At 41.0% G+C, this 16,575-nt stretch overlaps 1 protein-coding gene and 1 long non-coding RNA gene across 2 annotated transcripts in view; one reads left to right on the top strand and one right to left on the bottom strand.

The window, feature by feature from the left end:
• Nucleotides 1-11,552, bottom strand: part of map2k6 (mitogen-activated protein kinase kinase 6) — a 50,251-nt gene extending 38,699 nt beyond the window's left edge. Inside the window, exon 1 of the mRNA XM_034107589.2 lies at nt 11,462-11,552. Within this exon, the coding sequence (XP_033963480.1) occupies nt 11,462-11,552 (91 nt within the window). The remainder of the gene's footprint in view (nt 1-11,461) is intronic.
• A 73-nt stretch (nt 11,553-11,625) lies between these two features.
• Nucleotides 11,626-14,833, top strand: LOC139435791 (uncharacterized). The gene is made up of 2 exons (XR_011644982.1): nt 11,626-11,715; nt 14,476-14,833. It is a non-coding gene; the product is annotated as an uncharacterized lncRNA (long non-coding RNA).
• Nucleotides 14,834-16,575: the final 1,742 nt, after the last annotated feature.

Here is a 16,575-nt window from a genome sequence, read left to right as displayed (position 1 = left end):
TGATGTTCAGGTGTATATCAGTATGTAGTGTCTCTACTTTAAAGAGTCCTCTCCTGCTGATGTTCAGGTGTATATCAGTATGTAGTGTCTCTACTTTAAAGAGTCCTCTCCTGCTGATGTTCAGGTGTATATCAGTATGTAGTGTCTCTACTTTAAAGAGTCCTCTCCTGCTGATGTTCAGGTGTATATCAGTATGTAGTGTCTCTACTTTAAAGAGTCCTCTCCTGCTGATGTTCAGGTGTATATCAGTATGTAGTGTCTCTACTTTAAAGAGTCCTCTCCTGCTGATGTTCAGGTGTATATCAGTATGTAGTGTCTCTACATGTCTCCATGCTTTAATGTTGAAAAAGCTCTTTATTGTTCTCATACTGCCTGTGCTGCAGCACCTCTTTTCACCCTCTGTCTGAAACCAGAGCCCAGTCTGCTCTGATTGGTTAGCTGGTTAGCCAGTAGAAGTGAATAGTGATGTCACTATTTTGTGGAAGTAAATGGCTTTTAGCGCTTTTTACAACTTTTATACCCTAATGATTAAAGTAAGGGCTGAAGTGTGTTCATACTGGGTAGTTTATTTAGCTAAATTGTATACGCTGATTTACAGATATCTCTTTCCCAATGTCAGTCAATGGGAAAACGTTTTTCTGCATCAAGAACTACAACTTAACCTTTTCGGCAGCAAGGCACATTTGCTTCAACGGATGGCACTTCCTTGGGGCTTGAGAGCCTTTGCAGACCATGTGCATGCAGACAAACCTACAGACACACTACAGGGAAGGGAAACCCCGATAAAGCATAATAGGGCCTCTTTAACAAAGTGTCACACACGGTGCGTCCATCGTGTCCTGGTTTGTTCAAACAGTACAGGGTGTGCCTCCACCGGGGGCTTCTTGCTGCCTGCCTCCTGGTCTCCACTTTCCAAAGCAGCTTTGTTGCACTCAAATGTCAGTTTGAGCCCCTCCTAAATGCATTTACACAGACAACAATAGCAACTGGAAACCGACTCTGTTCCAACAATGAGAAGCAAAGAAACACCTCAGAGAGAGATACAGCACCTGCACGACCCTCTCAATGGGTGACTTTAGAGAACATTATATTTCATCTGCATCAGTGAACTGAAATGATGCTGATTGGCTGCTGATCAAAACAAAGACACTCCAATGGGAGAAAGATGTAAGACGAAAAGACTGACTTCACCATGGTTGAAAGCTGTCAATATTACTTTTAGTGTAACAAATTGAACATCTTGCATGTATTGAGGAGGACACTAGACTAGCAATTGAGACTACATACTTATTAGGAAAAGAAAAACTAAGATAATAAATCAAGAAAGAAGTTTTCATTTTCAATTTTCTCATAGACTTCCATACAATCAGATTATTTTTGTAATCATCATTCAACCCCTAATAGTGTGTTAATAAAAGCAGGTTTAAGGCTCTTGCTATTGGACTGTACCTGACAACTGTCACTGTCACATCAGTATTGCAACTATAACAATACTACTTAATTATATTTAAAACGAGTGTGAAGGAGATAACATGAATGAAGAAACCAAAACACAGCTGCTTAGCGTACAGTAGTAATTGGGAAGATTCCTGACAGTAACTTAAAGACATGGAACGCAACATGTACCGTGTCAATTCCCCTATAAGGTTCAAAGCAGGAAGAGAAGGGAGCGTGGATAAACTTCGCCTAAACGTATCCAAATGTCCACAATATTATTCAAATTCTGAATTTCACAGCATGCATTACGTTTTGACTTTGAATATTTCCAGCCCAAGAATTAATTAAACAAATCCACAGCCCAAATCGTATCCTTCCTCTTGGCTCATGGTTTAACTTTCCCTGGAATCTGATTTATGATTTATGACTGACAAACACATCCTCTTTGGCAGAAGTAACTACGGCGTCCACATGCAGAGAATGGATCAATAAGTACTTTGGCTTTCATTAACCAGACTGGGAAGTTTATCAGATGATTGACCTCAAACAAGAAACTCCATTGTGTGAAATGAAGCGAGAGCATCCTTCTTCCTTTCTCCTCCAGCACTGACTGGAGAATCTCCTGCCTGACAGCCGCTCATACCAGAGACAAGATGCAGCGTGCTCCTGACAGATGTATTCTCCAACCTCAGCATTAACACACACACACACACACACACACACACACACACACACACACACACACACACACACACACACACACACACACACACACACACCACACACACACACACACACACACACACACACACACACACACACACACACACACACACACACACACACACACACACTAACACGCACACACATTAACATGCACAGTGTTTTTCAAATGAAAAGCCAACACACAGGCGAGACGCAACGTGTACAATGTGGGCTGCAGTCACAGATGTGTATGTAAAGTCATGATGACATGTACGGTGACATGTCTCAGCTAAAGGAGGACACGGTGCGGGAACACCCACTGCTCCTGACCCACGGGAAGAGCAGGACAGAAAGAGAAGAGCGAACAGAGGTGTAAGAATGAGAGAGGGGTGGGGGGCAGTGGGTTATGTAATCGATGTGGTTGCATGCATGTGCTCTGCTTTGTACAGTAGCACATTTAGCACAATGCAGCCCAATGATGGAAAGTGAATTCCTTGACCCAATGTCAAAGAAGCAATTAAGCTGAAACAATAGTCCAGTCGTGTGGGTTTACAGTATTCTTCAAGTTTGATAATTAATCATTCGAGTCAATATTTGAGTAGAGAAAGTGTAAATGGTTTCAGCTTCTCAATTGGAAGTATTAAATGGAATCTGTTTATCTAGTTATAAGTTAATTTAACAGGCGCGGTGCACATTAAAAGACATTTCTGCGAACGCCCCACAGTTAACCAAGAGGCTGTTTTCCTTCTGTATTTTAGATTTGGTCACATTTAAAAAAAAAAAAAAAAAATCTGACATTATTATTATAAATTATTTATTACTTAATCAAAAAAACATTGTTATTATAAAAGAAGACTCGGAGAGATTTGTAAGTGTATCAATGTAATGGTCCGTTTCATATGCTCTATGTTCAAGTGTGCTTGCCAGAACTTGATATTCATTTTTATCCAGTTTTTTAGAGCTTCGTCTTATTTTACGTGGATGAAGGATTAAAGTCATTGGAGGGGTGATACTTGATTCAGGGTTTGTTGAAATTGGATTACATGTCCATCTATATTACATCTCGTTTGGTCCATCACTGACTTGATGATTCAATATATGCTAAAACACTGCAACATTGTCAAAAACGTGTAGCGATACAATCTTGCAGCCTAAATAGAAACCTGGTGGATTATGTGAACGGCCATGGTCGCTTTCTTTTAGAGAGAAGAAGACCTACGTGGACCATTGGGTTCATGGTTAAAACCGCCTGAATGACTAAAGGACTCCTAAGTGGAAGGCAGCTAACTGCGATGACAACAGTGGTGGTGAAGAGAACACCTCCCATGATCCCACGCTACATCACAACGTCACGGTCTTTTGTTATAGCTGCCGTTTAGAGATCCCTAGTGGCAGATAATCACATGGTGTGTGTTTAACTACGTGTTGGCTTAACCTGTACCACTGCACATTTATTTATGTGTGTAAAAGTACAGGGTTTCCCTTCTGACAGAGGGCAGTAACACTATTCGGTAGCTTAAAATGTAAATACTACTTCTAAATACTCAAGCTGTGATAAGATACAATAAATGTTCCTATTTGCTTTCCACCAAGCTGACTAGGAAGCAAAGTGAGCCATCTAAAAATATCCCATTTCAGAAGATCTCCAGCTCATGTTGCATAACTCAGATACACAATTCCTTCCTTTATTCTTGCTGAGCTCAGCATCTAACTTGCGTCCTCTGGCAGGCAGGCAGAGTGGGTTAATTAAAAGCAGCCGCACATCTCAGTCCCAGTGATTTGCAGCACATGAGCTCGAGTATGCGGTGAAATGCCACAGTGAGGCCACAGGAGGTGGGTGTCAGTCTCTGTTCCCAGTTTCTGCCACACCCGATACGAGCATGCATTCGGCCTCGTCATGGTTGTGATCAGTGAAAGGGAAAACACATAATGCTGACAGGAACGGTGCGCAAGGCAGTGTGCAGAAAGGCAGATGTAAAGAGCCTTGGATCACGGGAACACACAGCGTCCCATTCATGCACCCTGGCTGGAATTCCAACAATGCCAAGTGTTCCTCAATGGAATTCCACCGAGCTAGAGGAAGACAGATCAATGGCAGACGGTGGGAGGGCAGTGACCCAGGGAAGGACATGGACAAACAGCAGCCCAGGACAGGACAGGACAGGGGGAGGGGGTGGTAGCAGAAAAAAGAGATGTGAAAATAACACCAGCCGGAGCTGCTATGGTAGTTGGTTAGATACTCTATGCTTCCAAAGATGCCATCTCCTTTCGGCTACAGCTGTCAGATGCTCCTTTGGGAAGCGTGTCGTCATCGGCTCATGCTACACTTCCTGTGCACTCGGCTCAACTTTAATGAGAGTCGCAGAAAGCAGAGATTGTATTAGCATACAGGTTGGCTCAGAGCAAGAAACGCTGCTTTCACTGAACAACTCCAGAGATATTACCGGAGACCACCGTGGCACAAATACTGAGAGCAATACACCAAAAAGTCCTTCTGATTTGATCTGGCCATGGTTTGTAGATCTGGCTCTTAGTGGCTGCCATGTTTCAGAGTCAAGGGCCAGCATCCAGGTCTGAAAAGTGAATTGGATTGGGTACTGCCTTAGAACTGCTTTTGTTCAAAAGGCCAGCAAGGGGCAACAACTCCACTGGTTGCAAAAATAAAGTCCAATTATATAGAAGTCTATGAGAAAATGACACTCATTTCATTCATTTCCTGAGTAAAATAGTTTAAAATACGTTTATTCGCTATTTTTAAGCTTTTCTTCAATAAAGCATGATGGTCCTAACAATAAAAAAGGATATGCTTTAGGGCAGGGGTGTCAAACTCAATTTCATCTCGGGCCACATTCGCATTATGGTTGCACTCAAAGGGCCGGTTGTAACTTTAAGACTATATAAAAATACATTTATAAATATATCATATATATAAAATAATGTATTATATTACATATTGCTCTGCATTGGATTATTATCAGATAGGGTAATAACTTCATGAAACTATGTCTGAAAGCAGAAGTCCAGGGCAAATAATTGCAAATCTCTTCAGTGAGAATGTCACAAAATGATTTAAAAAGAAAAGCCAATTTCTGGAAAAAAAAGGTAATATAAAAAAAGCTGCAAATTCTAAGAAAAAAGGCATATTTAGAAGAAAAAAAGTCAAATTCTGAGAAAAAAGTCAAATTTGAGATGCATTGTGCTCCATGTATGGGCAACGTGCTTCTGTAAAGCGGCACGTAACCGTATAATAAACATTATATTCTTTGCAAGCTCTTGTGGGCCACATAAAATGAAGTTGCGGGCCGGATTTGGCCCCCGGGCCTTGAGTTTGACACCCCTGCTTTAGGGCAAGTCTCTTGTGATTGCTGGGCCATTATTGGTTTATAAATGGTCTTTGCTATTGTCTTGGAGTTCGGACCCTTTCCCAGTTTAAAAGTAACATTTATGTTGCCTAAGAATGTGTTGTTCTGTGTTCGGCTGCACGTAGCACCACCCTCGTGTCATTTGAACATGGCCAAGGCCTATATACAAATCTCAAGGCTTCAAAACAGTATACGACCCAGGTCAGAGAGCTTTCTAGGAACATTTGTCAGACTGACAACCAAACATATCACAATATGTTCTTACGGTTGTCGACCCTAGCTGCACAAGACCTCAGCATCGTGCACCACCTGCACCACAACCCTGAGCAGACAGCAGCAATCTGGGCTGAAAATAGATTGTTTATCCAGCTCTCGCCTGTAAATAATAGCTTGACATGTTTTTTTTGGCTGGATGTCTCCACGTCTAATGAGAGCCGATGTGAACTGGAGTCAAATTCCCTTTATATGTCAACATACTTTGTCAATAAAGGGGATTCTGATTCTGAAACCACACCGTGTAAATGAGACCGTGTTCAGCATAATGAAAACACTGAAGATATTGTACCGCTCAACTGATTCACTGCCCAGTAAAAACAACATTTAGACATTGTTGACAGCACCCAAGTCACTTTCCTGCAGAACTCTCAAAGGTTCTGTAACACTGGCAATAAAGCAAAAGCCCCATAAAAACACTGTCCCATTAATAGACAGGCTACATAATGTCAAAGGTTCATATATTAGAGTTTCTACCAGTGAGAAAACATTGAGTTGAGTGTCTCTTTGCGCTCATGACTGTCAACAAAAAGGCCTTCAACTGCAAATCACTCATAACAGTGAGTCACTGATGCAGCCTGAGAACACAGACATTAGCACAAATGATACATTCTGTAGCTACGCGAAGGTCAATGTAAGGTATACATCGTCATCTTCTTGTGTACGCACAGACACCAGGGCAGACGATGTAGCACAAACTGATATAGATGAAGCAAGCAGTGTTGTGAGATTAGCTGTTTGTAGAAAAACAAATGTTAAAGGGGCCCTATGGTGCTCATTTCCAGGTTCATATTTGTATTGTGTCTCCACTGGGACATGTCTCCATGCTTTAATGTTCAAAAAGCTCTTTATTTGTCTCATACTGCCTGTGCTGCAGCACCTCTTTTCACCCTCTGTCTGAAACCAGAGCCCAGTCTGCTCTGATTGGTTAGCTGGCCAGCTCTGTTGTGATTGGTCAACCGCTACGAGATGTCCCGCCCCTAGCCTATCACGTACAATGTGTTGGAGCGCTAGCCAATAGAGGCGCGAGTGTTACATAGTGATGCACCTTGTTTACTTACTTAACAACATAAGTAAACAAGGTGTTTCAGGCAGGGGGGAGGGTGTGGGAGAGAAACTCTCTCTGGAGGGAACACAGGGATGTTGAGCTTTGCAGACCATTCACATGCACAACAACCTACAGTATATAACACACGATAGGAATGGGAAAACCCCTACAAGCACAATAGGAGTCCTTTATTTGGCCAATGCAAAAATAAAAATCATACTTTTTCTGACTTTTTAATAAATTGAATCAATTGTTGATAAAAAAAGGCTCAACCCACACGCCGATTCAATGTTATTATTTCCTTTCCTAAGTTGTTTTATTTAACACCAGAAAAAAAAACATAAAAGGACACAGGTGTAAAAAGTGCTGACTGTGGGTAAAGTCAGAATGGAGGTTGCGCTCACATAATTACAGCAAAGTCAACCCAAAGGAAAGCGCAGCTGGCACAGCCACTCGTACAACTATCCAGATGTAGAGAGGAAGGTGGGGGAAGAATGCATGCAACTTCACTGTAGTGCAAATATATTGTTTCCTCCAGAAAATCTTTCTCTAAGCCAGAACTGGGAGAAAGAGAGAATGTTTGCAGGATGGAGTTACACTAGTGAGAAAATATGTGCATGCATCAAGTAATTAAACGCCTTAAATCAATGTCTTCATCCCCCTTTAATAAATGACATGATTTGTATGCATTATGTTGCAGTGCTAGGCGATGCTACTGTGCAACAGCCCCTCCTCCCCTATCCAGGGTCAACAGTGAAGTATAGAAACCAGCTAACATCACAATCCAAACAGAGGTTACTCCAGGTCGAACAGAGACCTGGATTTGTGAGTCTGTTATTATCAGGAAGTCACAGTAACATCTCACAACTCTGCGTGCATGCAAAGCTGAAAGAAACAGGAATTGTTTAAAATATCCTAAATAATGTGGTTCAGAGAAGTTGCTGCAGTCTGAATGCATGCATGCTTACTCAGTGGAAAAGAGAAGTACAGTTAGTGGATCATGTGAACAATGCTCTAAACAATTCGACTGTTATTGAAGCAAAGAAAAAGCCACTCCAGGCCTGGAAGCAGTCCAACAACTGGCCGGTTGAAACGGCACATTTAGTATCTGTGCAGCTGAAAACGCTGCCTCCATTAGCATGACAAAACGGGACTTTTGTGCACGGGCTGGAGGGCCAGCGAGGCTGCAGGGGGACACGAGCTGGGGGGGGGGCTGTCACCCTGCCACCGGCCAGAACAGCACACTGCCGCACTCAGCACAATGGTAGGGTACAAAACGCTGCTGCCCCCACAGAGATTCAAGACTTGACACACATTTCTAAGCCGAAGGAAACCAGCAGTAGGGCGATGGGATTTTTGCTCCGTCTGGCGTCAACAAAACGCAAGGACATGGTGCTTATTTTAGCTTTGCAGATTTGTACTCATTTCCTTTCCTAAGTTACACAACACTAATGTACAGTCTGTGAAGGGCTGCGAGTAACAGTTCTGTGTTCAGTACAAACCAACCTGTGTTCACTTTACTGAGATGTATAATCTGTGTAAGGTTTATTACACATTTTTCTTTTTTAATAAAATACATTCTTATAACTTGAACTCATATCTGCATTAACTGTTTCTGGCTAACAATCTGTAAGTACAATATTTAAACGAATTGATTTGAAGTTTAAATGTGAATAAAGCGGCCATATTGTTGTTCTCTTTGCTAATGCATGGAGGAATGAAGCAAGCCATCCTGGTCAGATAAGCACAACAACCAGGCATCTAGCATCAAGTTAGATGTGGCCGCATCTTGGGTATAACTCTATAGCAAGCATACATATGGGCAGGGCTGTTTGCTACCTTTGCCATTTTCTTAATGCGTTTCGTTTTTTGTAAAGCACTTTGAATTGCCTTGTGTTGAAAGGTGCTATATAAATAAACTTGCCTTGCCTTGCCTTGCCTTACTGTCACGTTAGCATGTCACTCCCTGGGGCAAAGGTACCATGAAAGAACTAAAACCAAGGTAAATTCTACAGTGTTGGTTATCACGAGGATACATGGGTTGAGTTTGAGTTTTAACGAATTACAAACATGTTTGTTCCGATGACTTTCTTTGAGCATTTCAGATATACGATACTTGTAATTTGTTAAATCTCTTAGAGCTGCAACTAATAATTATTTAACTAGGATTAATACGCTGATTTAAACATTCACAACGAGGAAAAATGTCCATCTTCAAAAATGTTTTCTCAGAGCAACAGTCCAATTTCCAAAGTGTCTTCATTCACAACCATCTAAAACTGAATAAGCAGCGAATCCTCACGATGAAGAAGCTGGAACGCCAGATGTTTGGCATATTTGTTTAATATAAATACTTTTAAGCCCAAAGCATTGCCATCAGATTGCCTGTTTTGTTAAACCAAAATAAATAAAGGATTTCATTTATCATCACAGAAGCAGCAGAACTGAAGAAAACTCTCACACATGACAAGCTGAAACTGAGGAATAAACAATTATCCATTATCAAAACAGTTGAGGAAATTGCTTTTCTATAATTGACTTATCATTGCAGCTCTAATTAGGTATTTCCTTCATTATTACTAAGGATCCATGATTTCGAACGGCCGCAACAGAATCATTAATGTGCGTGCAGTTGACAAAAGTAATTTCATTTCCAGTGCCATTTTGTTTTTCGTACAACAAAAACTCAACATCAAACTTAATGTAGTAAAAAACCGGCCATACATTTAACCAATACTCCTTTCAGACCTTTATCTCTGTGCGTGGCGTTCTCTGCACCGCACAACATCACTGAACAGAAGCCTACTTCTGCTCTCAGGAAAGTCCCAAACCAACTCATTCATGTACACAAAATAAAACCCATGTCTGTGCAGTATTCATCACCATGTGTGTGTTCCTGTGCAGGTGGGCGAACAATTGACTGTACCAGAGAAACACTGCGAGCCTCTGACCGTCGGGGGCCCTCTCTGCTACCTGTTCACATCCTGTACAGCCGTGTGTGTGTGTGTGTGTGTGTGTGTGTGTGTGTGTGTGTGTGTGTGTGTGTGTGTGTGTGTGTGTGTGTGTGTGTGTGTGTGTGTGTGTGTGTGTGTGTGTGTGTGTGTGTGTGTGTATGTGTGTGTGTGTGTGTGTGTGTGTGTGTGTGTGTGTGTGTGTGTGTGTGTGTGTGTGTGTGTGTGTGTGTGTGTGTGTGTGTGTGTGTGTGTGTGTGTGTGTGTGTGTGTGTGTGTGTGTGTGTGTGTGTGTGTGTGTGTGCTACATGTTGTGCAATGAACCAGCCTCACTTTGGCCTTCTTGGAAAACACGGTACAGGCAGGAGAAAAACGCCTGAGCTGTAGCTGCAGCTGTTTTTCTCTCTGCAGTCACTGATGTTCTGTGAGAGCTCTCAGGCTGCAGGTACTCCACAGCTGCCCGTTGATAAAATCGGGGTCAAAGTGTGGCATGCATGCTTCCATATGCATGCTAAAGGAAACATCCCACACACAGGGGTTGGACTCATATCCAGTTGCCAGGACAGAATGTTTGGAGACTTGTTTTCTAATACCCTGAAGAAGCCCCCTGCTCTTGAACTCAACACCACCTCAATGCTCACAACAGACAGGCTTGGGGGTTACATGTAACAGGATTACATAATCAGGATACAACACATTATACTGTATTCCCTTATAGTTACATTAAAAAATAAGTAATCAGATTACTGTTAAAAAAATAAATTTAAAAGGGTATTACAAGCAGGATTACAAAAAAATTATATTATAGGTGGATGTACTGCTTGTTTTCTTTTTGGTTTACATTTAGGCTACTTTCAAGTCTTTTTTCAAATGCAGTTGGTGAACACCTGATTAGTTAGCAAAAATACCATGTTTAATCAATATATTAAACTAAATCAGCGTTGTTTACTATACTATAAGAGGACACATCTTAATATATTATTTTCCAAAATTCACATTGTTCTGTTGTCTTACATAATACACTTAAGCAAAAATCACGTTATTGTAATTGTTTTCTCTTATTTGCATTGCATTTGATATTGAAGTAATCCAAAAGTAAGGGAAAGTAGTGATTACTTTTAAATTAAATACATTTTGTATTTTTCATATAACTAGTAATTGTTTCAGATTACATTGTTAAAGTTACCCTCCCAACCCTGACAACAGATTATATTCATAGATTGTAATTGTCTGTCCCATAAACAGGAACAAATCAACACCTAATAAACAAACTTGACCACTGACAGCTGCAGGTTGTCACGTCACTGCACAGAACCACGCATATTGTCAGCCCTGCACGCGACTCTGCTTCCAGTATTTACCTTGAGCAATGGTCACAAGCCATGCATCAAGTCGTGCAGAGTTTCATTATAAAGAGTTGCACTGTCCTTGTATATCTCGTGACTGTTAAAAGGCACCCTGTGCACAACATCCCTGCGAACAGCGTCAATATGACACATTGCATCGTCTTACCAGGAACTGTGCAAAGGGGAAGATCTTTAAACAGGAAATGCAACTGACCCTTTTCTAAAGCCATGTAACTTTAAAATGCACCGGCCGAGCTGCAGCGGCTGCATGTTGCAAACCGTGCAGCCGTGATTGCATGATGTCGCACAGTATTGCACAGATCGGTTTCATATGCTTACCTCCCTTTGGTTGAGACATTTCTCCTTTGCTTTGATGAGGGGGAGGGGAAGCACAAAAGACTTTGCCTTCTTTCTCACTCCCTCCCTCCATCGCCCTCGCAATGGAGCTTCAGCGGCTTGCTTTTTTGCAACAAAGATGCAAAATACAAGCCTCGATCTTCATGCACTTGGAGCCTTTTTGCGTCCGGAGCGTGCGTGTCCGTGCACAGAGCGCCGGTGTGATTGCACGTCCCACGCAGGCGTCGGGAAAACAGGTAATTTCTGCAATTGCACTGCAAAGAATTCTCCGCAGCACTTACATGATGGGCCAAGGCTGGCAGCTGAAAGCTCCTAACTTGGATCAGTGCGAGCCCCTGCGAGAGAACGTTCTTCCTGCTTGGAGCGCAAAGGATAATGGGAAATGGAGTCCAGAGCGTTTAGAGAGCGGTTTTATTTACATTTCTGTGCTGGATTTGTGTGAACTAGAGTGTAACGAGTAGTAGTGTGTTGTGCAGTGGTTGATAGTACAATTAACTAAAGTAATACACTTTCATTAAAAATGTTACAAATTGTTTTAACTAGTTCAATAGTTAAATGATGTGCATACATAAAGGTGACATGTATAATGTCATCACCAGTGGTGTATAGTAACTAAGTAGTAGACCTGAGTACAATTTTGCAATACTCTACTTGAGTATTTAAATATTTTGCTATTTTGAACTTCTACTCCACTACAACTCAGAGGTAAGTGGTGTACTTTTACTCCATTAAATGTATAATACCTTTAGTTACTTCACAGATGTGGATGAATGATGTGAAATCTAATCAAGTGTTGAATCAGACTTTAGTTCCACCTGGAGTAAATTCACAAGCTACCCTGCAGTCTACAAAGTACTTCAGACTAGCTGCACCTTCACCAGCTTTGAGAACACGTTCATGATCAATCATTATAAAACATATCATATATATTATTCTGAAATGGACTAATCTGCACAACGACTACTTTTACTGCTGGTAATTTAAGTATATATTGAAAATAATATGTTTGTACTTTCACTTGTGTGACCTTTTGATTACAGGACTTTTACTTGTAACAGAGTATTTATACACTCTGGTATTTTTTCTTTTACTCAAGTACAAGATCTGTGTACTTCTCCCACCTCTGCATGTCACCATGAAACCTTCCAAATTGATACATAAAGAACAATTTGATTAAATATGAGCAAAGTGTCATGCATTTCCCAAACAAACATTTGAACATCTAGATCTTATTGTATTTTGTTGAAATGTTAGGATTTGGAGACAGAAGATTTGGGATTTTATCAGTTTAAAAATATTCATGCAATAAAGAATGAAATGTGAAATCAGGCTATTAATGATAAATAAACAAACCCATGTGTAAAAACATCCAGAATATGTTGTAGATGCTCAGAGTTAGTCGTCAATCTAATACTAAGGCTGCGGCCACACGAGGACGAAAACGGTTGTTTGCGTTACTGTTTAGTGTCATATAGACCGTTCGGCCACACGAGGATGACCGAATACGGCACTAAACGACTGAGGAAACGACAACGGGTCCCAAGGTGGATAGAACGGCATACGCAACGCTCTGGGGGGTCCAACGGCTCCGTGTGTACGCCCTATACGATAATTTTCTGATAATGATGAGGCAATAGCCCCGCCTCTCCCCACCTCTGCTGCTCACCCCCGCGTCAAAGTAAACTGCACACTGAATTCAGATTATTTATCTTTCTCTCGATATGGACCTAAACGCGAGTGAAGTCTAATCTGACAGGACGGAGACACGCAGCTCTGCTCACCTGCAGCTCCTCCCGCTGTGATGCAGCCAGGCCCAGTTCCAGAACAAAATGACTAATGGTGCATTTGAGATTAGAGAGGGTGCAGTGGTAAAGTGCTTTTTTTATAAGTGGGGAGTGTACCTAACACCCTCTATGGGGGTCCTCACCTCCTCTGGGGGGGTCCGGGGGCATGCTCCCCCGGGAAGTTTTTTTTTTTTAAATATTGAAGTTAAAAGCATCAATCTAGTGCACTTTGAGAGCAACATTAAGAGATCTATGGATCTATGTGCTCTTTGCTTGATTCATGCCTTCCCTGTCCCTTATCACGTAGCCTATAAGAGCATGGCGCCAGTTGTTGTAGCCAGTTGTGGTGAAGGCATCTGACTTACTTGAACCGAAATGTCTACATGCATAGCAGAAGATGGCATCTTTTTTACATGAATATTCCAGCCAATCTCTGTTTTGAAACCATGAGCTGCAAAATGAGCGCCTTACCCCACTGTACAGGCGAGTTGGGTACTTTTTTAAATATAACTGGGCAGGCTCTGTTTTGCCGAGGTCCTCTGGCACTTGCGGGCCACCGAGGGGTGGCGGTGTTTGGGGTAACGAAGACGGCTGTGGCTGCTCCGCCTCTGTGGGCGAGGTGGGCAAAGCCGGCGAGTCGGGCAGGAGGACGTTAGTGTCCACGACAGTAACGTAATGTCCCCATGATCTGGACTGGTATTACCTGCAGTAGATGCAGTGTATGCTGGCGATAAGGGCTGGTTGTTTTAACCATTTTCTGATCCATCATTGACTGCTGTGTAAGCACCTTGCAGATGATGAATGTGCAGCGGCACAGGTCACGCGCACCTGACATAATAACGTTACTTACCGTTTAAATTGATCAAATAAATGCAGCAGACAATGCTATTCAACCACAATTACAATTTATTTTATTTCAACTATATTCTTCTTCTTATTATTATTATTATTATTATTATTATTATTACTACTATTGTTGGTAATAGTAGGCAAAATGTAATTTTTTTTACTTTTAATTTTTGAAATGAGGGTGCATAAGGACTCAACTGAGGGTGCAATGCACCCTTATGCACCCCCGTAGAACCGGGCCTGGATGCAGCGGTGAACGGAGCAAATCACACATTTCAGTCAGATCATCACCCTTAGCTATTTTAATTACCTCTCAAACTACCTAAACTAGTTATATTTTCATTTTCCCCCTCTCATATTCAGTGTGGACGGATTGAGACAGCGTGGTGTCCAGAGAGCTGCAGAGACTTCAGGGAGAAACCTTTGTGTGATGGACGTCCAGTCTGTTGGTTTGGAGAGGACTGAGGGTCTTTCCTCAGCGAGGAGGACCAGGCCTGAGGGAGGAGGACCAGGCCTGATGGAGGAGGACCAGGCCTGATGGAGGAGCCCATGCTGGGCAAAGCTGATACCAACTGCACAGGCCTAGTCTGTCACTTTATTTGACTAAATGTGTTTACTTATACATTTAATAGGTTTACACCTTCTGTCCATATGTGCTTTTTATTTAAAACATTTGATTAACTTTTGGTTCACATTTCAATAAATTGTATTTGTATTTGCACTCCTTTCGTCCATTATTCTTACTGCAAATGTTAGATTACACATTCACATCTGACTGAAGCTTGGCCCCATTTATTTGTGATGTTGCAAACTCTGCGGTACAAGGCACAAGCAATGTGAAGCTCATAAAGTGAGGCAAATAGAAATAATCAGCTGATGGAGTGTAGATGTTTTTACAATAAAAGTAGTTTCTTAGTGTACTGGTCTTAAAATCTCATAACATCAGCTTTTAATGTTCCTCTTGGATGTTCTTCTTGACCCTCAGAGAAGGAGAAAATGTGGTGTCTTTCAGGCATGTCCTTTCCTAACAAAAATGACAGGAAACATAAAACATATTATTGCAGAACAAGTGTGTTATTTATGAAAGCAGTGTGTTTGTGTGTTTAGGGGCTGTAGATATCATTATTTTGTAATTGTAATGGGGTTTTTTTATTTCAACAGTGAGCTACAAAGACAATCAGAGAATGAACAGTATGAAGTTCATCAACATTGAAATATATGTTATTATCGAAATAATATTGAACTGTTATCAAAACGTAATGCAACTGTAGAAGCTTGCTCTGTTGTCTCACTGAAAGAATAACTTTTACCACGTTTTTTACAGACAATATTGAGAGATAAATAGTAGCAGTTCTCACTATGTGTTAAATATCTTTGCCTTCATTAGAAAGCTGACAAAATCATAGTGCTTGTTAACATCTAAATGTAACTTTTTGCATGGAAAAAACCCTCAACTTAACTGATGTGTAGGTGATCTAGTATTTAGTATTGTTTAATGGAATGTATATCAGTGTATTCAAGTCAATACTTCATTCATTTAAACCAATATCTTTCTTGATTCTTTGTACAGTATGAAAAAAAGAGTCTTTGTACCTGTGCTGAAGTTCGCTGCTGTGAGGAGTCCAGTTCTGTCTCTCACTCTCTGGTCCAGCCTGTCTGCATCACCTGGATACTTTAAACAAACAGATATATATGTAAAGTACCATGTGTACAAACAATATAACTGATTCTCTTCTGTTGAACATGTTGGATTGTGTATTGTCCGAGTCAGGGTCCTTTTTATTTTACTGTAACTTTGGAAGTTGTGTTACCAATGCTTACTGTTTATTTGATACCCATTTGGTAATGCAATTAATAAAAACAACAAGGTTTGGGTTCGTTCTTCAGATGAATGTGACGTTAACGTGTAAGCTCAATAATGCTCCAGCTCAACCAACCATATTGTAATATCTAAGTAATCATCTTGAAATATGACATTAATAATTGTAATATACACATCTTATTGTGAGGTTGATTTCACATACACTACTTCGACGTTAGCTTGTCTACATACTTGAGCATAGCCAATTTAAATTAACCTTAGCGATGCATACAGTTCCTACCTACATAATAAAATATCTCTAAGTTACAAGGATGTAACCTTATTTTATCAACCTCAAACAGAAGCCGTTTGTTCAACAGTATTATCCCACTTAACGTCTATTTCGTTTTAACCTTTATATATACAGTCTATTATTTTAACTTGGAGGCTACGATTAGCATCGTTAGCACCGATGTAGCTACCACTCGCTACACACTAACCCAAGCCTTAACATTCATTACGTAGCTGATTAAAATCATTAACACATAAATAAAGCACTCGAATTTCACTTGCCGAAAAAACCACATTCATTCACCGTCTGTTTTAACCGCAGAGCGAGTCACAATAGTCCGATATATAAGCATGAAGAACAAACAACCACG

This window comes from Pseudochaenichthys georgianus, chromosome 19 (assembly GCF_902827115.2).
Source record: "Pseudochaenichthys georgianus chromosome 19, fPseGeo1.2, whole genome shotgun sequence".
NCBI classification, from domain to species: domain Eukaryota; kingdom Metazoa; phylum Chordata; class Actinopteri; order Perciformes; family Channichthyidae; genus Pseudochaenichthys; species Pseudochaenichthys georgianus.
Note: the sequence above shows the minus strand (reverse complement) of the source record. Positions and strands in the feature narration are given on the sequence as shown.